The sequence below is a fragment of the Haemorhous mexicanus genome, chromosome 25, assembly GCF_027477595.1.
Source record: "Haemorhous mexicanus isolate bHaeMex1 chromosome 25, bHaeMex1.pri, whole genome shotgun sequence".
Taxonomy (NCBI): Eukaryota; Metazoa; Chordata; class Aves; order Passeriformes; family Fringillidae; genus Haemorhous; species Haemorhous mexicanus.
The window spans coordinates 5121167-5144953 of record NC_082365.1 but is presented as its reverse complement, the minus strand read 5'-3'; the positions used below and the strand labels follow the sequence as shown (position 1 = coordinate 5144953).

The window sequence follows — 23787 nt, the reverse complement described above, 5'->3', positions numbered from 1 at the left end:
GGAACTAGGGATTCCTGGAAATGTGCAGGAGAAAGGAATTGTGTCAGACAGGGCTGCACTGTGACTGTTCTGCCTCGTGCTGCAGTTGATCCAGCCCCAGATAGTTTGAATTTATGGTATTTATTTTGGATTTATGATTCCAAGTCCTGGCCAAAGGGCACATCTTCACTCACATGTTCACCCAAGCTGTTGTTCAGCTGCTGCTTCAAATCTTCCTGGAGTTCTCTTCCACCATTCTTGGTGCTTGTTGAAGCTGAGTTGGAGCTGGAACAGGGAAGATGCTGAATACAGGTCCTTTCTCAGTTACCTGCACATGCTGGGGTGGCTTCACTGGAGCTGACTGCCCTGAATTTTCACCATCCCAGAGGAAAAAATCCTTGCCATGCCTTCCCAGGAAAAGGCCAAATGCATTGAACCATGGAGTGACCTCCAGAGGTGCAGAACTGGGGTCCCTCTGCATTTGGCTGTTAACACCTCGATAAGGTGGATTTGGGATCAGCACCCTGAGCTTGGCACGTGCAGGGTGTGGGGCTCAGGGGAGAAGAACTGGTGTTAGGAGGAGAATGCTGGGGTAGTGGAAGGTCTCTCACAGGTCCCAGAAGGATCTGACAGGTCTGGACCTTTTATTCCTACCTGACAAGGGCAGGAATAAAAGCAGAGGGGGCTATAGGGCAATGTGGGGTTCCCTCTCCTAAACCACTGGATAACCTGGTCTGGAGTGTGATCCTGCTCTGGCTTCTGAGGGGGATTTTTCATGCTCAGATCCTGATCAGTCCGTCCTATCTCCTGGTGAAATGTTTTATTGAGGAATCAGTCTCCCTCACTTCTGACAGCTCTGGCAGCAAAAGACAAATCCTCAAAGCCTTGGTCCCATCACCTCTCAGAACTCACTTTTTTTTTCCTTTTCCCGGTGCTGTGCCACACCAACAGAGGTTTTCCAAGTAAAACCTCTAGGTCAGTTCATTGGGCTGTAGTGGCACATCAGCATTGCCACCTTTCCTTGAAACATGGCAGCAAATGACTAAATTCCCATGGTTTTGGTGGGGGTGGTGACTTCAGAGCTGTGATCCCCATGGAAGTGCTGTGGCCATCCCTGATCAGGGCATTTCACCCCCCAACCTGGAGCTTCCTCCCCAGAAATTCCCTCTCTGGCTGCACGAGGTTAACAACTGCGTGACTTTTGGGAGAAAGCTGGATGGACTGGGCTGTGATTAATTAGAGCAGTGATTAATTAATGCAGAGGTGTTGCTGTTGGTGGGTGGTTGTCCCAAAGATGTGTTCCTGTCGTGCAGGATGATGCCCGGCAGCTGTTCGTGCTGGCTGGCAGCACGGAGGAGGGAATGATGACAGCTGAGCTGGCTGGAGTCATCAAACGCCTCTGGAGAGACCCTGGAGTGCAGGCCTGCTTCAGCAGATCCAGGGAATACCAGCTGAACGATTCTGCATCCTAGTAAGGAACCAACAGCAGCTCCTGGGCTCTTCCCAGCTCCCACAATGGTCCAGGAGGGGCCAGTGTGGCTGGAGTGGGGTGGGACTGGGTGGGAAGGTCCTGTCTACACTGGTCTGACTGGGTGACACTGGGGATGGAGGGCTGTTTGTCTTTTTCCTATGGAGCATTGGGGAAAACCCCACATTCCTTGTTTTGTGCCTTGGTGAACTTAATCCTGGAGTGGTTTGGGCTGGAAGGGACCTTCAAGATCTCATTCCACCCCCTGCCATGGGCCTGAACACCTTCCACTATCCCAGGCTGCTCCAGGCCCCATCTAATCTGGCTCTAAACACTTCCAGGGATGGCACAGCCACAGCTCCTCTGGGCAGCCTGTGCCAGGGCCTCCCCACCCTCACAGCCAGGTATTTAATCTAATTTTGAAAAATGTGATTTTTGACAAACTTGCTGGTTTCATGGAAGAAACTTGGCATCTTGTGCTAAGGTGAACATAAGCCCAGGTGTGCCCAGGGGGCCAAGAGGCCAGTGGCACCTGGCTTGGGTCAGGAACAGTGTGTCCAACAGGCCCTGGGCAGTGTTTGTCCCTCTGTTCTTGGCACTGCTGAGGCCTCACCTCCAATCCTGGGGTTGCTTTTGGGTTTCTCAGGACAAGAAGGATGCTGGGGGCCTCGACCATGTCCAGGGAAGGGAACAGAGCTGGGGAAAGGGCTGCAGCACCTGGAGGGGCTGAGGGAGCTGGGAAAGGGGCTCAGCCTGGAGAAAAGGAGGCTCGGGGGGACCTCCTGGCTCTGCACAACTCCTGACAGGAGGGGACAGCCGAGGGGGTCGGTTTCTGCTCCAGGGAGCAGGGACAGGATGAGGGGAAACAGCCTCAAGCTGTGCCAGGGAAGGTTCAGGTTGGACATCAGGAGGAATTTCTCCATGGCCAGGCCTTGGCGGGGGCTGCCAGGTGAGGTGGTGGAGTTCCCATCCCTGGAAATGTTCATGGACCAACTGGACATGGCACTCAGTGCTCTGTTCTGCTCTGGTGACAAGGTCAGGGGTTGGATCCTGGAGGTCTTTTCCAAGCCCAGTGATTCTGGGATTCTGTTGAAGTAGCAGGTGCTTGGCTCTGTCAACTCCATTGTCCCTGCAAAGGAGAGCAGCACTCTTAAATTATAAAACTGCCACTTTCCTGACATTCATCTATTTGCAAAATGGGATGCCCTTACCTGGCAGGTCAATATTCTCAGTTTTCTCCTTACAGCTTTCCTTCTCCTCTTGTCCCTGTGTCTGGCACCTCACAGGTAATGCTACCTCTAAACTGTTCTGATTCTAAAATCTTGTCCTGGTCCTAAAATCAGGACAGCTGCTGAACAACTGGAAGGTTCCAAGTAGATAAACAGGCTGCTAATGGAATTTTTGATGAAATGCCTCATCTTTTTCCAAGTGCAGGTTGGTGCAGGAAGGGAAAACTGTTCCTTTGATGAGCAAAACAGTTGTTGGTTTTTTCCTCTTTTTTTTTTAAACTCACATTTTTGTCTCTCTGCAACAAATATTTGACACCCTGAAAGGTGATTTTAGCATTTGCAGCTGAAAACTCATCTTACTTTAAGCTTGGAAAAAATGAGTTTTAATTTAAGCTTGGGAAAAAAACCTTTGAAAAATGGGTTGGGAAGAGCTTTGTGGAGAAGTTTTAGCTGTACCACAGCTCACTGCCTGCAGGGCTTTTCTGTTCAGAGCATATTTGAGCTTGAAAATAAGGCAGAACCCTTCTTAATTTGCAGCACCTTGGCAGGGGTTTGGATCAAGGGAAGGGCTGGTGGGAGTTTTTTTTTGATTTGTGCATGTCTTTGCAGCAGGAAAGGAAGAAATTCAGGTTCCAAAGGAGGAAAGAGATTGATGAGGAGGGGGAGAGGAAAGAATGATTGAATGGAAAGATGGGAAGAAGTGGGGAAGAAAACTTAAGGACTTGGGCAGAGAGCAGGAATGTAGCTGAAGGAGCAACCTGGGTGTGTTTCTGGATGGCTTTTGAAGAGGAGGAAGATGAAGGCAGCTGGAGAAATGGAGCAGATTGAGAAAAGAGGGTGTTACCCTGCTTTTATAGGTACCTGCTTGACCCAGCTGCCTTCCAAGGTGGGATTTTGGAGGGTTCTTCCTGTTCCTGGATATTTGCCACCCACCTGTGTCCAGGTCCGGGTCTGGCTGCTATGAGAAGCTGGCACAGCCTGGGATGGGGATGTTACACTTGGGATGAGCCACCCAGGCATTTCCTGAGAAGTGCCCCAGAAAATTCAACTTCCTGTCCCAAAACCACAGGAAGTTGCAGCAAACCAACTTGGTGTTCTGATGCATCTGCAGCTTGGCAGCTCCACAGTTGGGAAACACCCAGCAGTGCTTTGATTTCTTCATGGCAGATTCACCCCACTATAAGGGCTGGTTCTTCCACAGGACTTGCAGAATTCCCAGGATTTTCCTCTCCCTCCACACATGGCTCCTCACCTGCCTTATCTCTGGTGTTCCTTGGTTAATTTCCTTGTCCATGCTTAGATCATGGAATATCCTGAGCTGGGAGGGACCCACAAGAATCATCAAGTCCAACTCCTGGCCTTGCACAGGACATCCCAAAATCCCATCCTGTGTTTGGGGGGGATTTTTTTCCATGGATGAGAGCATTGTCCAAACACTCCTTGAGCTCTGCCAGCCTTGGGGCTGTGGCCATTCCTTGGGGAGCTGTTCAAGTGCCCAACCAAGGATGGATGTCCTGCACCCCTTTTTGTGGTGGGATGACACAGGCTTTGTCTCACTTCTCTTGGAATTTCACTTCCCTGTTCCTTTCATTACCTCCTACAAACAGCGCTGGAACCTCAATGTGAGCAGCTGTTAAATCTGTGCCCCATTTGCTGGTTTTCCAGCTGAAATCCAGTTCTCTGCTGGGATTCCAGACCAGTTCTGGCTCCACATCAGATTCTGGGGCTGAGACATGTGGAATGGAGGAAGAGAGGAGCAGACAAGTAGCTGCCTGTGAAAAATCAGGTAGCATCAAGAGCAAGGCTGCTGTGGCAGAGAGCCAAGCATTTCAGCATAGATTTGTTCCAAAAACTCCCCTTTCTGCTGTTTCCTGCATCATGGAACTTCTTCCTTGTGCAGGCAGAGCTCCTGCCTGTCAGAGCACTGCCCTGGCAGGCTGGAGTTGGTATGGGAGGAGAGGAGGTGGAGAATAACACTAATCCTAGTAATCTTTCCTGGAATCGTGGTGTTTTCTATGTTTTCTTCTTTTTTTTTTTTTTTTTTAAGAACACTTGAGTAGCTCCTGGTCCAAGCTGTTGATGTGGAAATGCTCAGTGCTTTTCCCAGCACCATCTGCTAAGGTCCCCTGCAGCTACCCTGGGTTTTGTGGAATGCTGCAAACATTTATTTTTTTAACTTGCCTTTTTGCTACTTCCTATTTGTCTTTCCCTCTGATGTGAGCAATGAATCTGTGGCTCCAGCTCCTGCCTCCAGCCGGGGCTGTGGAGAAGCATTTGGGACCTCTGTGCACACTGGGGGAAGGGAAGGAACTTAAATCCCATCTGATTCCATGGGCAGGGACACCTTGTACACCTTCCCAGGGTGCTCCAAGCCCTGTCCAGCCTGGCCTTGGACACTCCCAGTGATCCAGGGGCAGCCACAGCTGCTCTGGGCACACTGTGCCAGGGCCTGCCCACCCTGACAGGGAAGAATTCCTTCCCAATATCCCATCTATCCCTGCCCTCTGGTAGTGGGAAGCCATTCCCTGTGTCCTGTCTGTCCATGCTCTTGTCCAAAGATCCTCTCCAGCTCTCCTGGAGCCCCTTTAGGTTCTGGAAGAAGCTCTGAGGTCTCCATCCCTGGAGCCTTCTCTTCTCCAGGCTGAATATTCCCAGCTCTCTCAGCCTGGCTCCAGAATCATGGAATCCCAGAATTAAGGGACTAAATTAAAGCTCATCTTGTTCCACCCCCATGGCAGGGACACCTTCCACTATCCCAGAGTGCTTCAAGCCCTGTCCATCCTGGCTTTGGACACTTCCAGGGATGGGACAGTCACAGCTTCTCTGAGCATTCCATTCCAGGGCTTCACCACACTCACAGATAGGAATTCCTTCCCAATATCCCCTCTAAACCCCTGTTTGGGGTGCAGCAGGGTGAATGTGAAGGATATTTCCATTTCACACCTCTCCAGATTTTCAAGATACTTGGAGATGTCACCAAGCACATAATGTTTTAAAGTGTTTTTGTTCCTAGTTTTCATACTTTTCCTGGATTTCAGGCAGATCCCAGCCTGTGGAAGCTGTAGGTAATTATCTGCAGTCTCATGGGCAATTAGCACAGTCCTGATCAACCTTCCTCTAGTCCTGCACATCTCCTCGTGTTCCCAAATGCCACTTCTGGCCCAAATTCCCTGACAAGATGCTGGATAAAACCTAGATTATTTCTAAGTGAGGTTTTTCCTTCTCCTCCTTTTCTCTCCCTCTTTTTTTCCCACCCCTCCTCTTCTGCTGCTTTTTTCCCCACCCCTCTTTTCCCCCTTCCTCTTTTTCCCAGCCTCCTCTTCCTCCCTCCCCCCTTAAGGACTTTCAGAGCCATTTGTGGCTTTGAAATCCTTCTTCTCAGAACCAAAAGGAGTGAACTGTAAGGAAAATCACCATTGCAATTTGCTGTGAGCAGGATGAGGAGGGGACCTCTGTTATCTCTCTTGTTCATTTCCCAGCATCCCTGTCCTGCCCTCTGTGCTTCCTGGAGCTGTCTGGGTGTGGGATGAGACAGGACTGGGATGTTTCCTGATCAGAACTCCAATCCAGTGGGATCAGAGGGCTGGGGATGTACAGCCTGAAGAAGAGAAGGCGCCAGGGAGACCTGAGAGCTCCTTCAAGTTCCTAGAGCTGGGAGGGGCTTTGGACAAGGGCCTGGAGTGACAGGACAAGGGGAATGGCTTCCCACTGCCAGAGGGCAGTGATAGATGGGATATTGGGAAGGATTTGTTCCCTAGGAGGGTGGGCAGGCCCTGGCACAGGGTGCCCAGAGCAGCTGTGGCTGCCCCATCCCTGGGAGTGTCCAATGCCAGGCTGGACAGGGCTTGGAGCAGCCTGGGACAGTGGAAGGTGTCTCTGCCCATGGCAGGGGTGGGATGAGGGTGGGCTTTAAGGTCTCTTCCTGTCAGATTATGCCCTTTTCTGACCCAGAGATGGGGTAACTGAGAGGTGTTTCAAAAACTTCTATTTTCAGTCTTATGTGAAGGGTGAGACAATAGAAATGTTATAATTCACACCGTTCCCATCAGAAACCAACTATTTTCTAATTACAAAACATTATAAACATTTCTTAGCTTATCAACTTTAGCCACACCATACTCTAAAATACCTTAAAACCAATCATTTAAAATTACCCCTTGTAAGTCCTACTGTAATGTATCTTTTATAGTTTTATTTCTCTAAAATATCTAATCTTATTTACAGAGCCATCCTTTGAAACTTATTTCTAGTTCCATTTCTCTCTCAACAATGTTTATCTTGTTCCATGGCATTTCTAAGTTAACATTTCTTATCTCAAAATTTACTTACAGATACATACTATGTGAGCCTTCTGCCGGGCTTTAAGAATTTTCTATAAATCCGTTTCCCACATCTTCCCATCTAAACCATCCTGGAATTCTGGGATTCAGTGATCTCTGCACACACTGGCCTTTTGCCAGCCTGGCACAAGATGTCCCAGAAATGCTTGGAGAGTCAGCAGGGCAAACAAGTGACACTCTAGGCTTGATCAGCACTTTTTTTGTACTTAAGGCCTCATTTTAAGCGTGAAAAAAGAAGGAAAACAAACCCAAGTTGGCTTTTTGGAAGCTTGTGATGTTGAAGGATGAGGAATAGCTGGCTCTGTAAACACAGGGATCCCAGGTGGGGAAGGAAGGGTGCAGCCTCAGCCTGATGGAGGTGAAGGAGGTGGTGGGAAGGGATTGGAAGTGCACGGGATGAGGGGAGACACAGCAAGGTCAGTGTTTGCTCTCAGAGCTGGTTGTGAGGGGTGTCTCTGGCTGTGGCACTGGGACCAGGAGCCACTGGGAACAAAGAGATTCAGACTGCTTTTCCAGCTTTTTGGAAGCTCCTTTTCAAGTTCCCCTTAATCTGAAATAAAAGTGGCACTAGCTGGGCTCCACAGCCTGGATTTTTGGGAGGGCACAGCTGCTTCCTCTGCCCACACTTGGCAGGACTTCCTGGGTTTCCCAGAAATCCCCTTCGCTGGGTTTTCCAACTCCTTATATTTCCATGGGATTTGCCCTTTAGGTCTCCCTGGAATTAGTCTGGCACAGTTTATTGTTTCAGGCAGCACCACTGAATATGATATGCTTTATTCCCTGATTGAGTTTGTTTGCCAGCTCCGTTCCCTCCTCCCTGGCTGCTCCCAAAGCCTTAATTAGGAATTATACCACTTTGAGTGCCCATTGTTCCAAGTGGCTGTTGGGAGCAGGTGCTTTACAGCTTCAGCTTGGGCTTGGCAGTGCTGGGATAAGAGTGGGGCTCTATCTTAAGGGACTTTTCAGCACAAACAATTCCATGATTTATCATATCAGTGGTGTGACCTGTATCAAAGCCAGGCTTTGAGGAGCTGCTGGGTCAGTTCTTAGCATTCCCACTGGCTTTTGATACACTGTGTCTCAGCTAAACTTACACTGGTAGGAAGGAGAGAGGAGAAAAAAATCTGGGCATGTTACTGCCTCAGCAGAAATATTATTTGGTAGAAGCTGAGGAAGGTAAATACCTTCCAAATCATCAAACTGAAACTAAAGCCAGGCCCAGGCCTGGTCACACAGCAGCTCACAAACTGCCATCCTTCTGGAGCTGAGAGAGGGATGAAAGGACTGTCTCTTCCTGGACTAAATCCACTCTCAGATCCCAGCTCTGTGGGAAAAGCCCCGTGGCACTGGGCAGGTCCTGGCAGATCACTGGGATCTGGGGTTTGGAAACAGGGCAGGGCTCTGCAAGTCCTGGCCAGGGTGATGCTGGAGCTGTTGGAGGAGGGATGTGTTGCTGGGGTTCCTTGCACAGCTTCCAGGCACATGGGAAGAAGCAATTCCTGGCTGACAAGGGATCTGTGATAATAATGTGTGATTTGGGAGGGTTTATTACACCTGTCAGAGCCCCTGAACCCTCCCAGTGACACAGGGCTGGGGTGATTAAAACCTGCTCCCAAGAAAGAACACAGCCTGTGCCGTCCCTGCAGAGCTGTGGATCTCATCTTTGCGAGAGCAGGAGAGAAGACAAGCTCAGAGGTGTTGCTGGCTGGAGTGGGATTTCTGATCCTGCTGGGAATCATCTGTACCTCGTGCTGGTGTGCCTGAGAGCTGAACTCCAAAAGGAATGTGCTTGGGGCTGGAATTAGTTGAGGTCTTGATGGGAAAATTTCTGCAAGGATGTGGCTTCTTCCAGGGCTGTATCCTCAGAGTCAGCTTGTTGGGGAAGGAAGTGACTGGATCTGCCTGGTTTGGGGTGGTTTTTAAGGCTTCATCCCTCCCTCCCAGCTCCCTTGATGCATCCCTGCCCTTTAACAGCAAACCCTTGGATTTATTGCCTTGTGCTTTGAAGCGAGAGACCTTGACTGTGGATTGCCCTGGGAGATCCAGCCCTGGCACAGCTCTGCATTCCCTCCCTACCCTCCCCAGCCAGCTCAGCTCCACCAGCTCTACCTCCAAGGTCATCCAGGGAGGGGTTGAAATCCCCAAACCCCCAAAACATCCCTCAAGACAGCCCCAGGGGGTTGTTTGCTTCGAGGGCTGTGCTGTGTGAGGGAGATAAATAAATTCTGTGCTTTGTTCTGCAGTTTATAAAAGATTCATGGTGAGGCAGCCGACTAAAAAAAGCCTCTTGTGTTGTCTCTTCTGGTTTAGTTACCTAAATGACTTGGATAGAATATCCCAGCCGACCTACATTCCCACTCAGCAGGATGTGCTGCGGACCAGAGTGAAAACTACAGGAATTGTGGAGACTCACTTCACCTTCAAGGACCTTTATTTCAAGTGAGTGAAAGGCTGTGCCCGTGCCCTGCACTGGGCGCACGTCCCACACTTGCTCCTGGTTTAACTGTCCTCCTTCCCTCCGTTATCCTCTCTGCTGGCATCGTTCACTGGAGAGACCAGTTTGACTTTGATTTGCCTTCTGTTCTTTTCAGCTGCTTTTATGTTGGAATCGCAGACACAGGTACTGACTGCTCGTTTCCAGGATCCAATCCCAACAATAATACTAAAAGGACGCTGACTGGAGTTTGAGTTTGAGTTTAACCCTTTCCTCAGAGCAGAGGAACTGAGCTGTGTCCGTAGCCAGGCTGTGGCTCTGGGATGCATGGTGTGCTCCATGTGTTCCTCTGGGAATTGCCAGCCTGTGCCTGGCACTGCAGGGGCTGGGACTTCCCTGTCCCCTCTGCGGATCCAGCCTGCTCCTGGCAGTGTCCCTTTACATGTCACTAACGAGCTTCCTCTAACCTCAGAGTGGCTCCCGTGGCCTCTGTAGGCTGAGGCTGCATCCCTCCTCCCTCACCTTGGATCCCTGTAGCTTCCCTTCCTGCTGCTTAGGAATTCCTTGCTTCAGATCCCACGTGTGCTCCTGACAAAGAGCTGGAGCCTCACAGCATTCCTGTGCTGGAGGGTGTAGGACAGTGCAGTGCCTGTGGCTCAGTCCCCTCCCTCTGTCTGTGTCAGTGGTTTGGAATCTTTCCTGCTCACATTCCTAAAAATCGTGTGTTGGCTTGTTTACAAATGGGCTGTGAAACACTTTGATGGAGTTGCAGCAAAATCCAAGTGGTGCTTCTAAAATCCAAGGGTTTTAACAGGATCCCAGGTTGGTTTGGATTGGATGGGACCTTAAATCTTATTCGGTCCCACCACCTTGCCGGGGTAGGGATGCCTTCAGCTATCCCAGGTGGCTCCACAGCCTGTCCAGCCTGGCCTTGGACACTTGAGGGATGGGGCAGCCACAGCTGCTCTGGACACCCTGTGCCAGGACCTCACCACCCTCACAGGGAAGGATTTATTCCCAATATCCCACCTAACCCTCCCCTCAGGCAGTGGGAAGCCATTCAACTTGTTCTGTCCCTCCAGGCCCTTGTCCCAAATCTCTCTCCAGCTCTCCTGGAGCCCCTGCAGGCACTGGAAAGGACTCTCAGGTCTCTCTGGAGCCTTCTCCTTCCCAGCTTTCCTAGATCCAGAGCAGAGGGGCTCCAGTCCTTGGAGCATCTCTGTGGTCTTCTCTGGAGAAGGAAACTTTTGCACAGTTGTTGGGAGAACAACATTTTGGCTTCCAAACTGTGCAATTTAAGAACATTTTAAACAAAAATGCCAAAATACTTGGTATCATCAATTTATTTATGCAGCTTCTGGTCCAGCCAGGGAATAACTTGTCTTCCCATGATGATGGATCAGGATTAGCATCTCCAGTGTGTTCTTTAATCATCTCCACCCTCCTTCCTGATCCTGCCCAGAGCCATTGATCATGTGCAGGGCCCCAGACACGAGGTGCTGTCCCAGAGGGATTTGCTCCACAAAGGGAAGCATTAATCCATCAGAAACCCTGGTGCTGCCAGCTCTGCTGTGATATTCCATCTCAGACATTAATAATGGGATGGGGAAGCCTCAGTGACTGGAACTGGGATGAGCTGAGGTGTCAGGGATGCTCTTCCTTCATTAGTCTTTCTGTGCTAATGGCAAATGATTCAAGCCATGGAAATATCCTGGATTCTCACAGAGATTTCCATCTTTCCTTCTAGACCAGAGGGTTAAATAGAAGGTGGGAGTTAGTTTGGGATCATTAAATCCTGCCTTGGACAGCTCCTTGTCTGCTCTGGGAACAATCAATATCTATGACTTAATAACTCAGATATTAACTTGATTTAATTAAATCCCAATCCTGGGCTCTCATCAAAATATTTGGATGAGCAGGGGGGCTGGAACTACCTGTGACACAAATTCCTATTTAATTAGAAACGAATTCAATTTATACAGAAATTCCATAAGCAACTGCTCAGCCTTTAACCTTCAGTACCTCAGATTATTTTTAATAAATGAAATTATTTCTTAACCCCCTTAATCTTTTCCTGGGTCCCAGCAGGAACTTGCAGGTAGTGTGTTCCCAATAATCCATTTCCCTGAGGTGCTATGAGAAAGTGTTTGGAGTCCAGTCAAGCAAATGAGTTGTTGCTAAGGAAGTAGGAAAGAGAACAAAATCAGCAGAGCTCTGGATGGTGACTTCCAGTTCTTCCTGCTGAAAACCAGACTCATGGAATGGTTTGGCTTGGAAGGGATATGAAATCTCATCCAGGGACAGCTGGAACCAGACAGGCAGGGACACTTTCCACTAGCCCAGGTTGCTGCAAGCTCTATCCACCCTAGCCTGAAAGAAAATAGAGAATACTGATTTAAAATCCCCTCTCCCAAGAAGGAAATTTTAAAACCCCCTCTCCTGAGGGAAGCTCCTGAAACCCTGTGTGTTCCCAAACCCTGCTCAGCCTCCCCATCCTTGGGAGCACCATGGGGGCCAGGCAGGAGGGGTGTGCCCAGCTCCTGAGCCACTTCTCCTGCCTCTGCCAGGATGTTCGACGTGGGAGGGCAGCGCTCGGAGCGGAAGAAGTGGATCCACTGCTTCGAGGGGGTGACAGCCATCATCTTCTGCGTGGCCCTGAGTGACTACGACCTGGTGTTGGCTGAGGACGAGGAGATGGTGCGTGTTGTGGGGTTTATGGCTGCAGGGAAGGGAGCTGGGAGCATCCTAGCTCCATCCTGCATCAGGCTGGGATGTTCCTGCCATACTCCTCCTGTAGAATTTGCAGGGTCCCCCGACAAAGGGGAGAGAATGATTCATCTGACTCCATCTAATCAGAAGGCTAATTAATTACTTCATTATACTGTGTTATTCTATACTGTATTACACTATGTTACATTACATCTAAACTGAATCTGCCAAGCACTCGACTCTGCACAACTGCACTGAATCTCATGACTGTCACCCAACAGTCCTCACACACACACACACACACACACACACACCTGGCCCTGATAGACCAAGGAAACAAAACACCATCACTGTGGGTAAACAATCTCCACATTGCATTCTACTTTTGCACAAACACAGGCACAGCAAATGATAAGAATTGTTTTTTCTTTCTCTGAGGTTCAGAGAATGTGAAACCCAGAAATATTCTTGGGAAAAATTGTGCCTTGCTTTTCTCTGTGAAGAGAAATGTGGTGACACTCCTCCCATTAAATTGGAGAGCTGCAAGGACAAGCACTCTTTGGATAAGCCAGTAGAATCTTGCCCCCACAAGTGATAAATACAACCCATCCATGGGGTTTTCACCTTCCTGGTGGCTGGGAGGTGCCTGGAGTTCTTTCTCATGCTTTGTTCTCTACATGTGAGTCACTCCAGGAAGGAGCAGAAGGAGGTGAACTGTTCCCCTGTGCTCCTCCTGGGGCAATGGCAGTGAGGATGTGGCAGTGACATCTTAATTTTGAGTCTGGGCTGTGCAGCAGAGCCTCTGTCCCCCATCACACCCTTCCCTAACATCTCCCCCGTTGGATTTCCTTTTCCAGAACCGGATGCATGAGAGCATGAAACTGTTTGACAGCATCTGTAACAACAAATGGTTCACAGACACTTCTATCATCCTCTTCCTGAACAAGAAAGACCTGTTTGAGGAGAAGATTAAGAAGAGCCCATTAACGATCTGCTACCCAGAGTACACAGGTAGGCTGGGATCACTGGGATCATCTGTGTCACTGGGCCAGCAATGAGTGAGTCAGAGCCTTGCACAACCCAGGATCAGTTACAAACTTTTCCCCCAATTCCTTCCCTCTGCCTCCTGAACAGTTCTGGCCTGTTCAGTTGGCTGGTGCTTGTTTTCTTGGAAGAGCTGTGGTTGGGAACAACCTTTGTCCTTCCCTGGAATAAAGTGTTGCACTCCAGCAAATCAAGGTCACTTCCTCACCTAGGTTTCCACACCTAACTGGGACAATAATTCCATTCAAATTCAATTTTGGAAGCTGTGGAACTTAACCATGTCTTGCTCTGGCTCCTGTTCACCCTGGAGTGTCCGTGTTCAGCGTGGATTGTTCCAGAACTCATCCCTGCTGTGGTTCCACACAGGTGGAAGGTTTTACCTGGGCAATGCTCGAGGCATTTACAGGTTTAAAAAATCCTTCAAATCTCTTCAAACCTGTTGATTTTTGTGATTGCCAAAGAAGCTGTGGATTCCCTGTCCCTGGAAGTGCTTGAGGCTAGGCTGGACAGGAGCAACCTGGTGTAGTGTAAGGTGTCCCTATTCCTGCCAGGGGGTGGAACGAGATGAGATTGAAGGTCCCTTCCAGCCCATGACTCCCATGATTTGTTACTCTCTCTGGAGCCTGGCTGTCCCAGCACATAGCAATCCCTGGATCCCGTGTCCGAGGTCACTGCCCAGAGAATAGACTTCAGGTCTCCCAGAAGGAGTTAATGATGGATTTGGATTTGTAGCTGGATAAGGCAGATGGTTGCAAGCAGCTTAATATGGACTTAAAAGCTCCCGTGAGCCGTTGGGCAAAGCCAGGGATCTTCTCCTTTGCAGGCTCCAACACGTACGAGGAGGCAGCCGCCTACATCCAGTGCCAGTTTGAGGATCTGAACCGGAGGAAGGACACCAAGGAGATCTACACCCACTTCACCTGCGCCACCGACACCAAGAACGTCCAGTTCGTCTTCGACGCCGTCACCGACGTCATCATCAAAAACAACCTCAAGGAATGTGGGCTCTACTGAGAGGTAAATCCAGCTCTGGGTGTCCTGCAGGGAAGGGCTCTCTCTGCTCCCCTCTACATTCCTGGTTTCCTTCCCAGTGTTTCTGCCTGGTGAGCCCCAGCCTCTTGCTGCCTCGTGGGGACAGCGACGAGCATGACCCAGGAGCAGAGAACATGTGGAATCCTGGAATTCTTTAGCACAATCTTCTGTCTTAGGGACCTTTTATTGCTGTGGGATGTGGAATTAGGGCACAGTGAAGCCACGTAGTGGGAGTAGATCTTCCTGGCATCGTTGGACGGCGTGATCTCCGGGATGTGCGGTGGATTCCAGCCGGATTCCAAACCCTGGATATGTAGCTTTCTCTCTTCCTTTGGTTAACAAGCCACCACTAGTCTGTTTTTAAGGTTATTTTTTTTTTTCCATCGAGAAAACTATAACTTTACTAAACTTTATTTCTTTATTTGCAAACCTTGTTTTAAAAATAATAATAATTAAAAAAAGCAACAAAAAAAAATCACTTAACTATGCACATGTGAGCAGATCCTGCAGAAAATATTCCTCTTAGCAGGAATTCCTTGTTTTTAACACTTGCTATGACCAGGATTTAATATTTCTGCAGCTACCAAGGGATCCTTAGAGCTTCGGCTTTATTTCCATGTGTGATTTGTTACCATCCCGCTCCCCCCAAGCTTTGGGAAAGGCTCCTGCAGCAGAAGGAGGGTTTGGGTTCTGTTGGGGGTTTGCGCCCAGTTTTATGCCAGTTTTATGGGAAGGGATTTGTGCTCAGCATAATCCTAGCTTGGTGGGGACAGGAGCTGAGCCCTCGCTGGGGGGAAATCTGCTGCTTCCCAGCTCCCAAACCACTGATTCCTGTGCATTTTTTGGGATGAAAACGGTGCATTATTCAGTGCTGCCTTTCCCATGGCCCTCCCTGCCCAGCCCTGTCCTGAGCATGCCTTTACTTTGTCTGTGTGGTGCCAAATCCCCGTTTCCCTCTAGTGCCATCCCTAACCAGTCCTACATTCCTTTGCTGATCCATGATTGCATCCAGACTCCTCCCAGTTTGTCATGTGTACAGTTGGATCTGTTAGACTTGTTGGCAGTATTAAAATGGTGAGTAAAGATTGTAGCCTTTTCTCCACTTTATTCTTCCTTTTTCCAGGAGTGTTCCCAGATTTTGTGCTTTGCTGGAGAAGGAGAGGAAGAGCTTTGACAGGAATTGGGTGGAATTATCTGGACAGGGAGATTCCTTGTGCTTTATCACCCACCACTGGTGGTGGTGTGCTGCTCCCAAAGACTTGAGTCGTGCTGGCACAGTTGGAACATGCCAGGAATCCCATTGCCCATGGGATTATTGGCAGATGGATAATTAATGCTTATTTGTAGCCCAGATGTCACTGGCTGCTGTGAGCCCCTTGGGAATTCTGCTCTGGGCACTTCTGTGGGATGGAGGTGGGACTGCTCTGAGAACACTTGCTTAGAAATCCAGGATAAATTCCTCAGGGAGGCTGGTGTGTGCTGGCAGGGGGAGCCCTGAAGGAGATTCCTTGTTCTGGAATCTTTTCCAAGCTGTCTGGAGCTGTGTCTGTTTGACAATTCCCTTCCAGCCATCCTGCATGGGATAACTCATCCTTTAAACTCATCCAGGAGCTTCATCTCATCCAGGGGCGCTGGCATGGTTTTGGCATGGTGACCCCCATCCCACCCCCCAGGAGCCCAGCAGTGGCCATAGGGTTATCCAGGTGAGATCCAGAGATCCATACACCCCCAGAATGGATGCAAAGCAGGTGAAATATCCTTTGATCCAAGCTCTGGAACACAGGAATGGAGCAAAGTGGAAGTGGGAGAAAGGAAGAACGGCCACGTCATGCATATTCCTTTATTGTGTTTTCCTACAGTTAAATGAAGCTCGATGGGAGATCTCTGCAGGAAACAGGGAGAGGATGGATACAGGGCTCATCTATGGATTATTTACAAACAGAGCAAATGCAGCTCTAAGTAGCAGAATGAAAATCTTTCAAGTAACCATTTCCTCTTTATCCAGCCCATTGCTGAGCTGGAGTTGGGATTCCCTTCCCCAGCCCCTCCTGCCTGAGAAATTCCCTCCATTTAGGGCCCAAAACAACCCCACAAACCCTGATTTGTCCTGCCAAGGGCTGAGGTTGGTTCCCAGGAAACACTGAGGAACTGAGGTTGGTTCCCAGGAGCGACTTGGGGGTAACACAGCCTCCACCTTCCCCAGAAATTCCATCCTGGATTAATCCAGCTTCGATCAAGGACAGGAATGGGCTGCAGAGGGATGGGCAAGGGGGCCATGTCTATCCTACCTCCCAAATTCCCTCAATATCCCTATTTCTGCTGTGCTCTCTGGTGTCCAACCTCCTGTAAAACGCTGAGAACAGGGGTTCTTCCTTGGGAAAAAAAAGAGGAAATGGCCATGAAAGGGAGCAGGAAGTTGAGCTTCAGCCCCTTCCAGATTTGGGTTTGGAAGGAGGCAGATTTGGGCAGGTCATAGAAAAAGTGGGAGCGAGTGATGTGTGGTGAGGGTTGGTTCTTCCTTTGGCTCTGCTCAGCAGAACGGTGAGATGGGAATGTTTTCTTCTTCTGGGAGGGAGGGAGAGAGAGCAGGGAGTTAAACACACCCAGGGAAGGGCTTAGAGGAGCAATTTTATGGAAACAAGGGAAAAACTCAAGTGGGGTTCAGGGACATGTGTCACTTCATCCCTTTGCCTTCCTCTGTGGTGATGAGGATGGAGCATCCCCTCCCTCCCCCCCTTCCAAGTGTCACCTTTTGGTGCCTCCTGCCTGCAGGGAACCTGCTTGAGGTTTTTTTTTTGGTTGATGTTTTGGTTTCTTTTTGTAGCTTTTTCTTGCTTTTCTAAAATATTCAACGATAAAGGAAGCACCAGATGTTCCCTGAAAAGCAAAGTGCCAGAGCCACTGGCTGGGAGCTGCTTGGAAAGTGGGGAGAGAGGATGGAATTCCTGCTGCTGCTTGGAATTAGTGCAAGATTTAGGATGATAAACCCTAATTAGGGTGATAAACCCTAATTAAAGTTTTAGGATGAACTAAAAGGCTGGGAGCAGCAGAGTGTGCCTTGGGATATTCCTATCCACTGAGGCTGGGCTGGAATTGCAACTGTAGAGAAATAAAATTATTCCCTTTAGCTCAGGTGGAGGATTTGGAAATCTGTTTTCATCACTCCACGTGCAGGGGTGGGAATTGTCTGTCTGAGCCCACCCCACTGTGGGATGGGACTGAATCCCATGGGAGCTCAGCACAGGGATGTGACCATGTCCCTGGGCTGATGGGACCCCAGACTTCCCCCTCCCCACTGCTCCCAGTCCATCCTCCCCTCCCCTACTCCTAGGATTTCCAGGACTTGATGGCAAAACCAGGGGGACCTACATCCCACCACCCCACAAAGCAGGATGGAGCCAGCTCTGATCATCCTTATCCCCCTCCCAGCCCTTTTTATGGGAATAGAGCCAGTTCTGTTCATCCTCCTCCCCAGCTCTTCTTTTTGGGATGGTGCTGACTCTGCTCATCCTTATCTCCAGCCCCTTCCCCAGACTTTTTTTGGGGGGGGGGGGGGGTGGAGCTGGCTCTGCTTTTTTTCATCCTCTTCTCCTTTCCCCAGCCCTTTTTTGGGAATTGAGCTGGTTCTGATCATCCTTATCCCCTACCCCAGCCCTTTCTTTTGGGGATGGAGTTGCTTCTGATCATCCCTTTCCTCTTCCTTCTTCCCCAGCCCTTTTTTGGGGATGGAGCCAACTCTACTGTTTCTCATCCCTGTCGTCCTTTCCCAGCCCTCTATGGGAGGGATCCAGGTTTGATCATGTTCATATCCCTCCCCTTCCCCAGCCCTTTTTTTGTGATGGAGCCAACTCTGCTCTTCCTTTTCCCCTTCCCAAGCTTTTTCTGGAATGGAACCAACTCTGATCAGTCTTACCCCTTCCCCAGCCCTTTTTCTGGGATGGATCTGGCTCTGCTCTTCCTCACTCCAGTCTTTTCTGGGATGAAGCCAACTCTGATAATTTTCATCCCAGTCCCCTTCCCCAGCCCGTTTTTCAGAGAGATCCAGCTCTGATCATCTTTATCCTCCTCCCCTTTCCCAGCCCTTTTTGGGATGGAGCCAGCTCTGCTCATCCCCGTCCCCTACCCCAGCCCTTTTTGGGATGGATCCAGCTCTGACCACCCTCCTGCCCTCTCCTGCCCCTCTCTTCTGGCTCCAGCCTCTCCCATACCTGCTGGTGCTCAGAAGAGGCCGCAGTCCTTGAGGTTCTCTTTGATGATTACGTCTGTGACGGCGTCGAAGACGAACTTGACGTTCTGTGTGTCTGTGGCACAGGTCATGTGGCTGTAGATCTCCTTCACGTCCTTCCGCATGTTGAGATCCAGGAACTGGGTCTTGATGTAATTCCCTGCATCCTCAAATGTGTTTGGACCTGCAGAGGGGGGGAATGCTTCCAAGCTGCTCCCATGGGGGCGGGTGTTGGAGGAAAAGGGTGGGGTGCTGACCATGTGTAGCACAGAACTCCTTTTTACCCCATTTCTGTTCTTCCAAACACCTTCCTGAGGCCACATCCATCCTCTCCTCAGCTCCAGCCTCCCAGGATTTGACTCACCACCTCCCAGAGTAGGATAGAGCTGCTTCTACTCATCCTCATCCCCTTCCCCAGCCTTTTTTTGGGATAGAGCCTGCTCTCATCATCCTCATCTCCCTTCCCCAACCCTATCACAACATATCCCAAACCCAAGTTGCTGCATCTTTGCTGGGACCACACAACTCCCCAGCCCCTGGTTTGGGGGGTCTCAAGGAGGAGGGGTAAGGCCAGGAGGGGTCTGGACTCACCATCATACTCTGGGAAGCAGATGCTGAGATGGACTTTCTTGATTTTTTCCTCAAAAAGGTCCTTCTTGTTGAGGAAGAGGATGATGGAGGTGGCGGCAAAGAACTTGTGGTTGCATATACTGTTGAATAGGTGCAGGGATTCATGCATCCGGTTCTGCAGGGAAGCAGATCATCATGGATTGACACCCCCTTTGGGCCACTTCAGCCCACTCCCAAGCCCCCATTCCCAAAAAAAGAGCTTTTCCCTGTTTGCTGCAGCAGCAGCTGGTCCTGCTGCCTGCCCAGTCTCTCCTGCCTACCCAAAATCACAGATAAATCCACGTGATGCTCAGGGTAGGGACTGGTTCCAGTCCCTCCTGGGATTGTCAGAAATGAAGGATTGTAGTGATTTCACTGAGCAAATTATCCATGGAAACCTTACAGCCTGCGAGGAAGGTGCTCGGTGAGCGCCATTCCAGTCGTCAGGGGGATGCTCATGTTGGACTGTGGCTTCTGGCCATTATCCACAGCTTCAGGAAGAAGCTGGGAGAAGGAAATCTCCAGTTTTAAAGCAGATGTCGAGTTCTTAGTTTGCTGCTGGGTCATCCTGAGGGGATGAGGATCCATCTAGGCAGAGCCAAGTCCATTGTGGGGGGTTTCTTGATATAAGGGGGATCTTCCATCTTTGTGGGCAGCAGGTGGGTTCTCCAGGGATGGTTTTCCCTCATCTAGCTTCCCATCACAGCAGCTTTTCTGTATGCAGAGCACTGACTCTGCCCAAGTCTTGCCCTGTCCTGTGCTGGATGAGCATTCCAGCCTCTCCCAAGGGCTCCCATGGGAAGGATGCTCTCCTGCACATGGCTGAGAAAAGGCTGTCAGCTCCTGCCTGGCTATGGCAGGGCCCAGGGATGTCAGATCCTGACCCTGATCCAGCTTCAGAAGGTATTTGGATCCCAAGGAGCAGCCATTGAACATGGAGGAGATGCCAGGGAAGAAAGCAGTCCTGCTCTTCTCATCTTCAACCCTTTTCTCCTCTCTTCAAAGAAAAACCCATTATGGAGCTTCTATGTTCCTTCTCTCTGGATCTGTGTCCTCTGAGCTGCTTTTCCAGGGCTCTGCTGGTGCATCCTTCACTGGACACACTTTGGTTCATGTCCTTGTGCCCCCACACTGGGAGGGTGGGAGCTGCCCCTCCTTATCCCCTCTGCTCATCTTGGAGGGCACAGCGAGGCACGTGGTGCCTCAGGACCAGATTTTCCTCCATCCCAGTGGGTTCCTGGCTCTTCCTGCCCTTCCCTTTAGCTTTGCTCCCGCTGACTGGCTGTGTGGCCATTCTCTGGTGGATCTCAGGATCTGCTCAGGAGCAAACTTGGGGGTTTCCTCATAGGCAGAGCCATGGATTCATGACCCAGAGGAAGTGCAAACAGCTTTACCCAGTGCACTGTACCTGGGTGGGAACCAGATCCATCCCACATCTCCCACACCTTTCCTGGATCACCCAGAGCATCTGACAGTACAGAGTGCTGTTCCTCCCTCTTCTGATTCCCCTCAGAGCTCTCAGTTCCTCTCCCCCTTAGCTCCCCATGCCTCCAGGACCCCGACCCACCACTTCGTCATCCTCCACCAGCACCATGTCATAGGCGCTCAGGGCCCCGCAGAAGATGATGCAGGTCACCCCCTCGAAGCAGTGGATCCACTTCTTCCGCTCTGAGCGCTGCCCTCCCACATCGAACATCCTGGGGAGGGGACAAGGATGAGAGACACACTCACCTGGTCCTGACACCCCCCCATCTGATGGTTCCAGTGCCACATCCTCAGGGGACAGGAATCACTGTCTGTTGGAGGGCACTGGTGCTCCCTTGAGTGTCAGGGTCACCCCAGAATCCCTCCCCACCATCAGGGCTGGGGGGAAATCATGGAGGAGTGGTCGTGGAGGTGGGGGAGGCTCCCACCCACCTGAAATTCAGGTCTTTGACAGAGAACTTGGTCTCGATGATCCCTGTGGTCTTCACTCGGGATCGCAACACATCCTGCTCGTTGGGGAGGTAGTTGGGGGCTGTGATCCTGTCCAGCTGGTTCAGGTAACTGGGGGGACAGGAAGGGATGTGACCTGCTGCCCATGTCTGCCCCCTTGATTTTTGGGGATGGTTGTGGGGCTCAGCTCTGCCAAACACTGGGACTCCAGGGCAGTGACATCCCTAGGGGAGCTGAGGGACATCAAGGTTGGTGGGGCTGCAGGTCAGTGGCACTCTTGGGATGGGGATGGCACCGGTGGGATGGATGGATGTAGGACAGCACTAATGGAATGGAGCATGGCAGCAGTGGGATGGGGGGAGAGCACTGATGGGATGGAGAAGGGCATTGGTGGGATGGAGAACAATACTGGTGGGGTTGGGAAATGGTACTGGTGGGATGGATGATGACACTGGTGGGATGAAGAATGCAGACTCAGGGTATTCCCAGGAGCAGGGATGAGATGGATTTTGTCAGGCTGGGTTGGAGCTGGCCGTGAGCTGTCAGGGGGTCCCCAGGCTGGTCCCTGTTGTGCCCGCCATGTCCCCACTCACTACGCAGCTGAGTCGTTGAGCTGATACTCGGCAGCGCGGTCAAAGCACGCCTGAACCCCCCCATCCTTCCACAGCTTCTTGATGCAGGCAACCAGCTCGGGGGGCATCGTGCCCTCCTCGATGGAGTCAGCCAGGTTGAAGAGCAGCCGGCCTTCATCCTGCAAGAGGGACCTTCATCACCAACCCTGCCATGGCCCCTGTCCCCCCACAGTGCCCTCAGGACTGGGGGGACAACATGGGGCTGCTGTGGAGCCTGGTTCTGGGGGCTGCCCTGGCCCCACACCATGGGGCTGGGGGGACAGGGACAACCCCGGACTGACCGCGCAGGAGGACTCGGCATAGTCGATGCCCAGCGTGGACATGGCGCGGATGATGGCCAAGATGGACTGGAGGATGTTCCCGTAGATAATGGACTTGAACTCCATGCACTCCTCCTCCGTGTAACCATCCTGGTGGATGATCCTGGCAGGTACAGTGGCCTCAGCCCCAAGCCAGGACATCCCCTCAACCAGGAATCACCACCCCACACTGGGAATCACAGGTGCCACCACCAGCTGACATGGAGGGTGACTCAGGGTCCAGCCACCCCATGTCCAAGAGCTGGTGGCTCGTCCTTGTGGCCTCCCCCACCCCAGTCTGGCTCAGGCCATACTCACTTCATCTGCTTCACGATGGTGCTCTTCCCTGACTCTCCAGCCCCTGGAAAAGGGTGGGAGGGACACCTTAGTGCCCATCAGGGCCTGTTGCCACAGTGATGAGCACCCCATGGAGACCAAAGCCACTGTCCCCCACACATCCCCTGCCTACCCAGCCTGGCCTTTTCCCACCACTGCCATCATCCCCACACTCCTGTCATCCCTTGCATCCAGTGTGGGACCACAGCTCGGGAACCTCTGGGTGGTGGGAACCCCCTGGGTGCAGGTCCCCCAGGTCCCACACCTCCCGCCCACCATGGGCAGTGCCTGGCGATGCCTTTGGGGCCGTAAGCGGCTTAGGGCAGCACAGGAAGCTGCTTAGAATTAGGGTGTTAATCGCCTTGACCCCAGCCCCCCCCACCTGGATAAGGCCCCACTGCTGGCCCCTGCCCCATGGAGTCACCCCCTGCCCCACAGGGTCACCCCCTAGCCCCGTGGGGTGCGAAGGGACCCCCAAGAACCATCTCCTCCTGCCTGGCACCACCAGCAGGTTTCGGGGTGCTGGTGGCAGAAGCTCCCCAGGTTCTTGCTGACCCCCCTGAGATGTGGCGCGTCCTCGGTAGGACCCAGGGTCTTGGCCCCTTCCCCATCCCTCCACTGTCCCCTCCGTGCCTGTCGTCCCCAAGAACCAATGCCACATCCAACCCTTCCTAGGGATAATGTCTTGGTGGCAGGACAACCTTTCCAGGCTGATGGTGGCTTGTCCAAAGGGTACCAGAGCCAGGGCAGGAGGACCCCAGGGGGTCATGGGTTCCCTGTCCCCCTCCCCATCCCCACATCCCCTCAGCCTCAACGGAGTGGGAACACAGGGACATCTCCAGGGGACATCCCCTCCAGCCTTACCAAGCAGCAGCAGCTTGACCGTCTTGGCCTCCTTATCTGCATCCTCCTGGAGCTTCTTCTCCAGCTCCTTGGACCTCTTGGCCATCTCCTTGTCCTCGGCACTAGCCCCGCTCCCCATGGCTTCGTTCTCCTCCTCCTCCAATAACTCCACAAGCTCCTCTAGGTCCCCAGGCTTTTCCAGCTCTTCAAGAAGATAACACGCACACCTCGGGAACGAGGTGGGCACTGAGAGATGAACCAGAAATTCAAAAAAAAGGAGAGCCAGGTACCCCACACCTGATGTTGGGGTGCCCCAAGCTGGCAGAACTCTTCGGTGGGTCCTCGCTGCTGGCTGCCCCCCGCTCTCTCCCTTAATTCCCCATGGATAACCTGATTTTTTTTGACCGTGGGATTTGGGGACTTTTTATCTTGCCATGTGACCCAGGAAATCCAATTAGCCCAAGATGGCAAAGATTAGGGCTCAGGGAGAAAAAAAAGGATGGAGCATCTCAGGGAGGTGGCAGGGGGCTTTACATAAGGGGGAACATCAGTGTGACACCCCCTGCCCGTGGGGACTGGTCCCCTGAGGGGACTTGGGAAGTAGGGATAATTTTGGGGAGTCCCTCCTGTCTGTGGGCTGTGATCCCGTTTTTGAGGGGCACTGAGGATGGGA

At 51.4% G+C, this 23787-nt stretch overlaps 2 protein-coding genes across 3 annotated transcripts in view; one reads left to right on the top strand and one right to left on the bottom strand.

Moving 5' to 3' along the window:
* The window catches only part of GNAI3 (G protein subunit alpha i3), a 29434-nt gene extending 14116 nt beyond the window's left edge, over window positions 1-15318 (top strand). The window contains exons 4-9 of one of the 2 annotated variants that reach the window (XM_059867479.1): window positions 1293-1450; window positions 9327-9455; window positions 12018-12147; window positions 13017-13170; window positions 14027-14220; window positions 14412-15318. In XM_059867479.1, the coding sequence (XP_059723462.1) occupies window positions 1293-1450; window positions 9327-9455; window positions 12018-12147; window positions 13017-13170; window positions 14027-14217 (762 nt within the window). In that variant the 3' untranslated portion in view covers window positions 14218-14220; window positions 14412-15318. Of the gene's footprint in view, window positions 1-1292; window positions 1451-9326; window positions 9456-12017; window positions 12148-13016; window positions 13171-14026; window positions 14221-14294 lie in introns of both variants that reach the window. The other variant, XM_059867477.1, reaches the window with a different exon arrangement.
* Window positions 15319-16061: 743 nt separating this feature from the next.
* GNAT2 (G protein subunit alpha transducin 2) lies at window positions 16062-23517 on the bottom strand. The gene is made up of 9 exons (XM_059867480.1): window positions 23136-23517; window positions 22254-22296; window positions 21918-22059; window positions 21598-21755; window positions 20987-21115; window positions 20637-20766; window positions 19052-19205; window positions 18444-18644; window positions 16062-16800 (listed from the first exon to the last, which is right to left on the bottom strand). Exons 1-8 carry the CDS (start codon window positions 23251-23253, stop codon window positions 18454-18456), a joined length of 1065 nt encoding a protein of 354 aa, XP_059723463.1. The 5' UTR covers window positions 23254-23517; the 3' UTR covers window positions 16062-16800; window positions 18444-18453.
* Window positions 23518-23787: the final 270 nt, after the last annotated feature.

Excerpts from the sequence above, each read along its gene's own strand:
- GNAT2 (XM_059867480.1), bottom strand. The coding sequence starts at position 23,253 with ATGGGGAGCGGGGCTAGTGCCGAGGACAAGGAGATGGCCAAGAGGTCC. Across the intron at positions 21,116-21,597 it reads CTCAACGACTCAGCTGCGTA|TTACCTGAACCAGCTGGACA; the intron begins GTGAGTGGGGAC and ends CTGTCCCCCCAG. Across the intron at positions 19,206-20,636 it reads TGGTGGAGGATGACGAAGTG|AACCGGATGCATGAATCCCT; the intron begins GTGGGTCGGGGT and ends GCTTCCCTGCAG.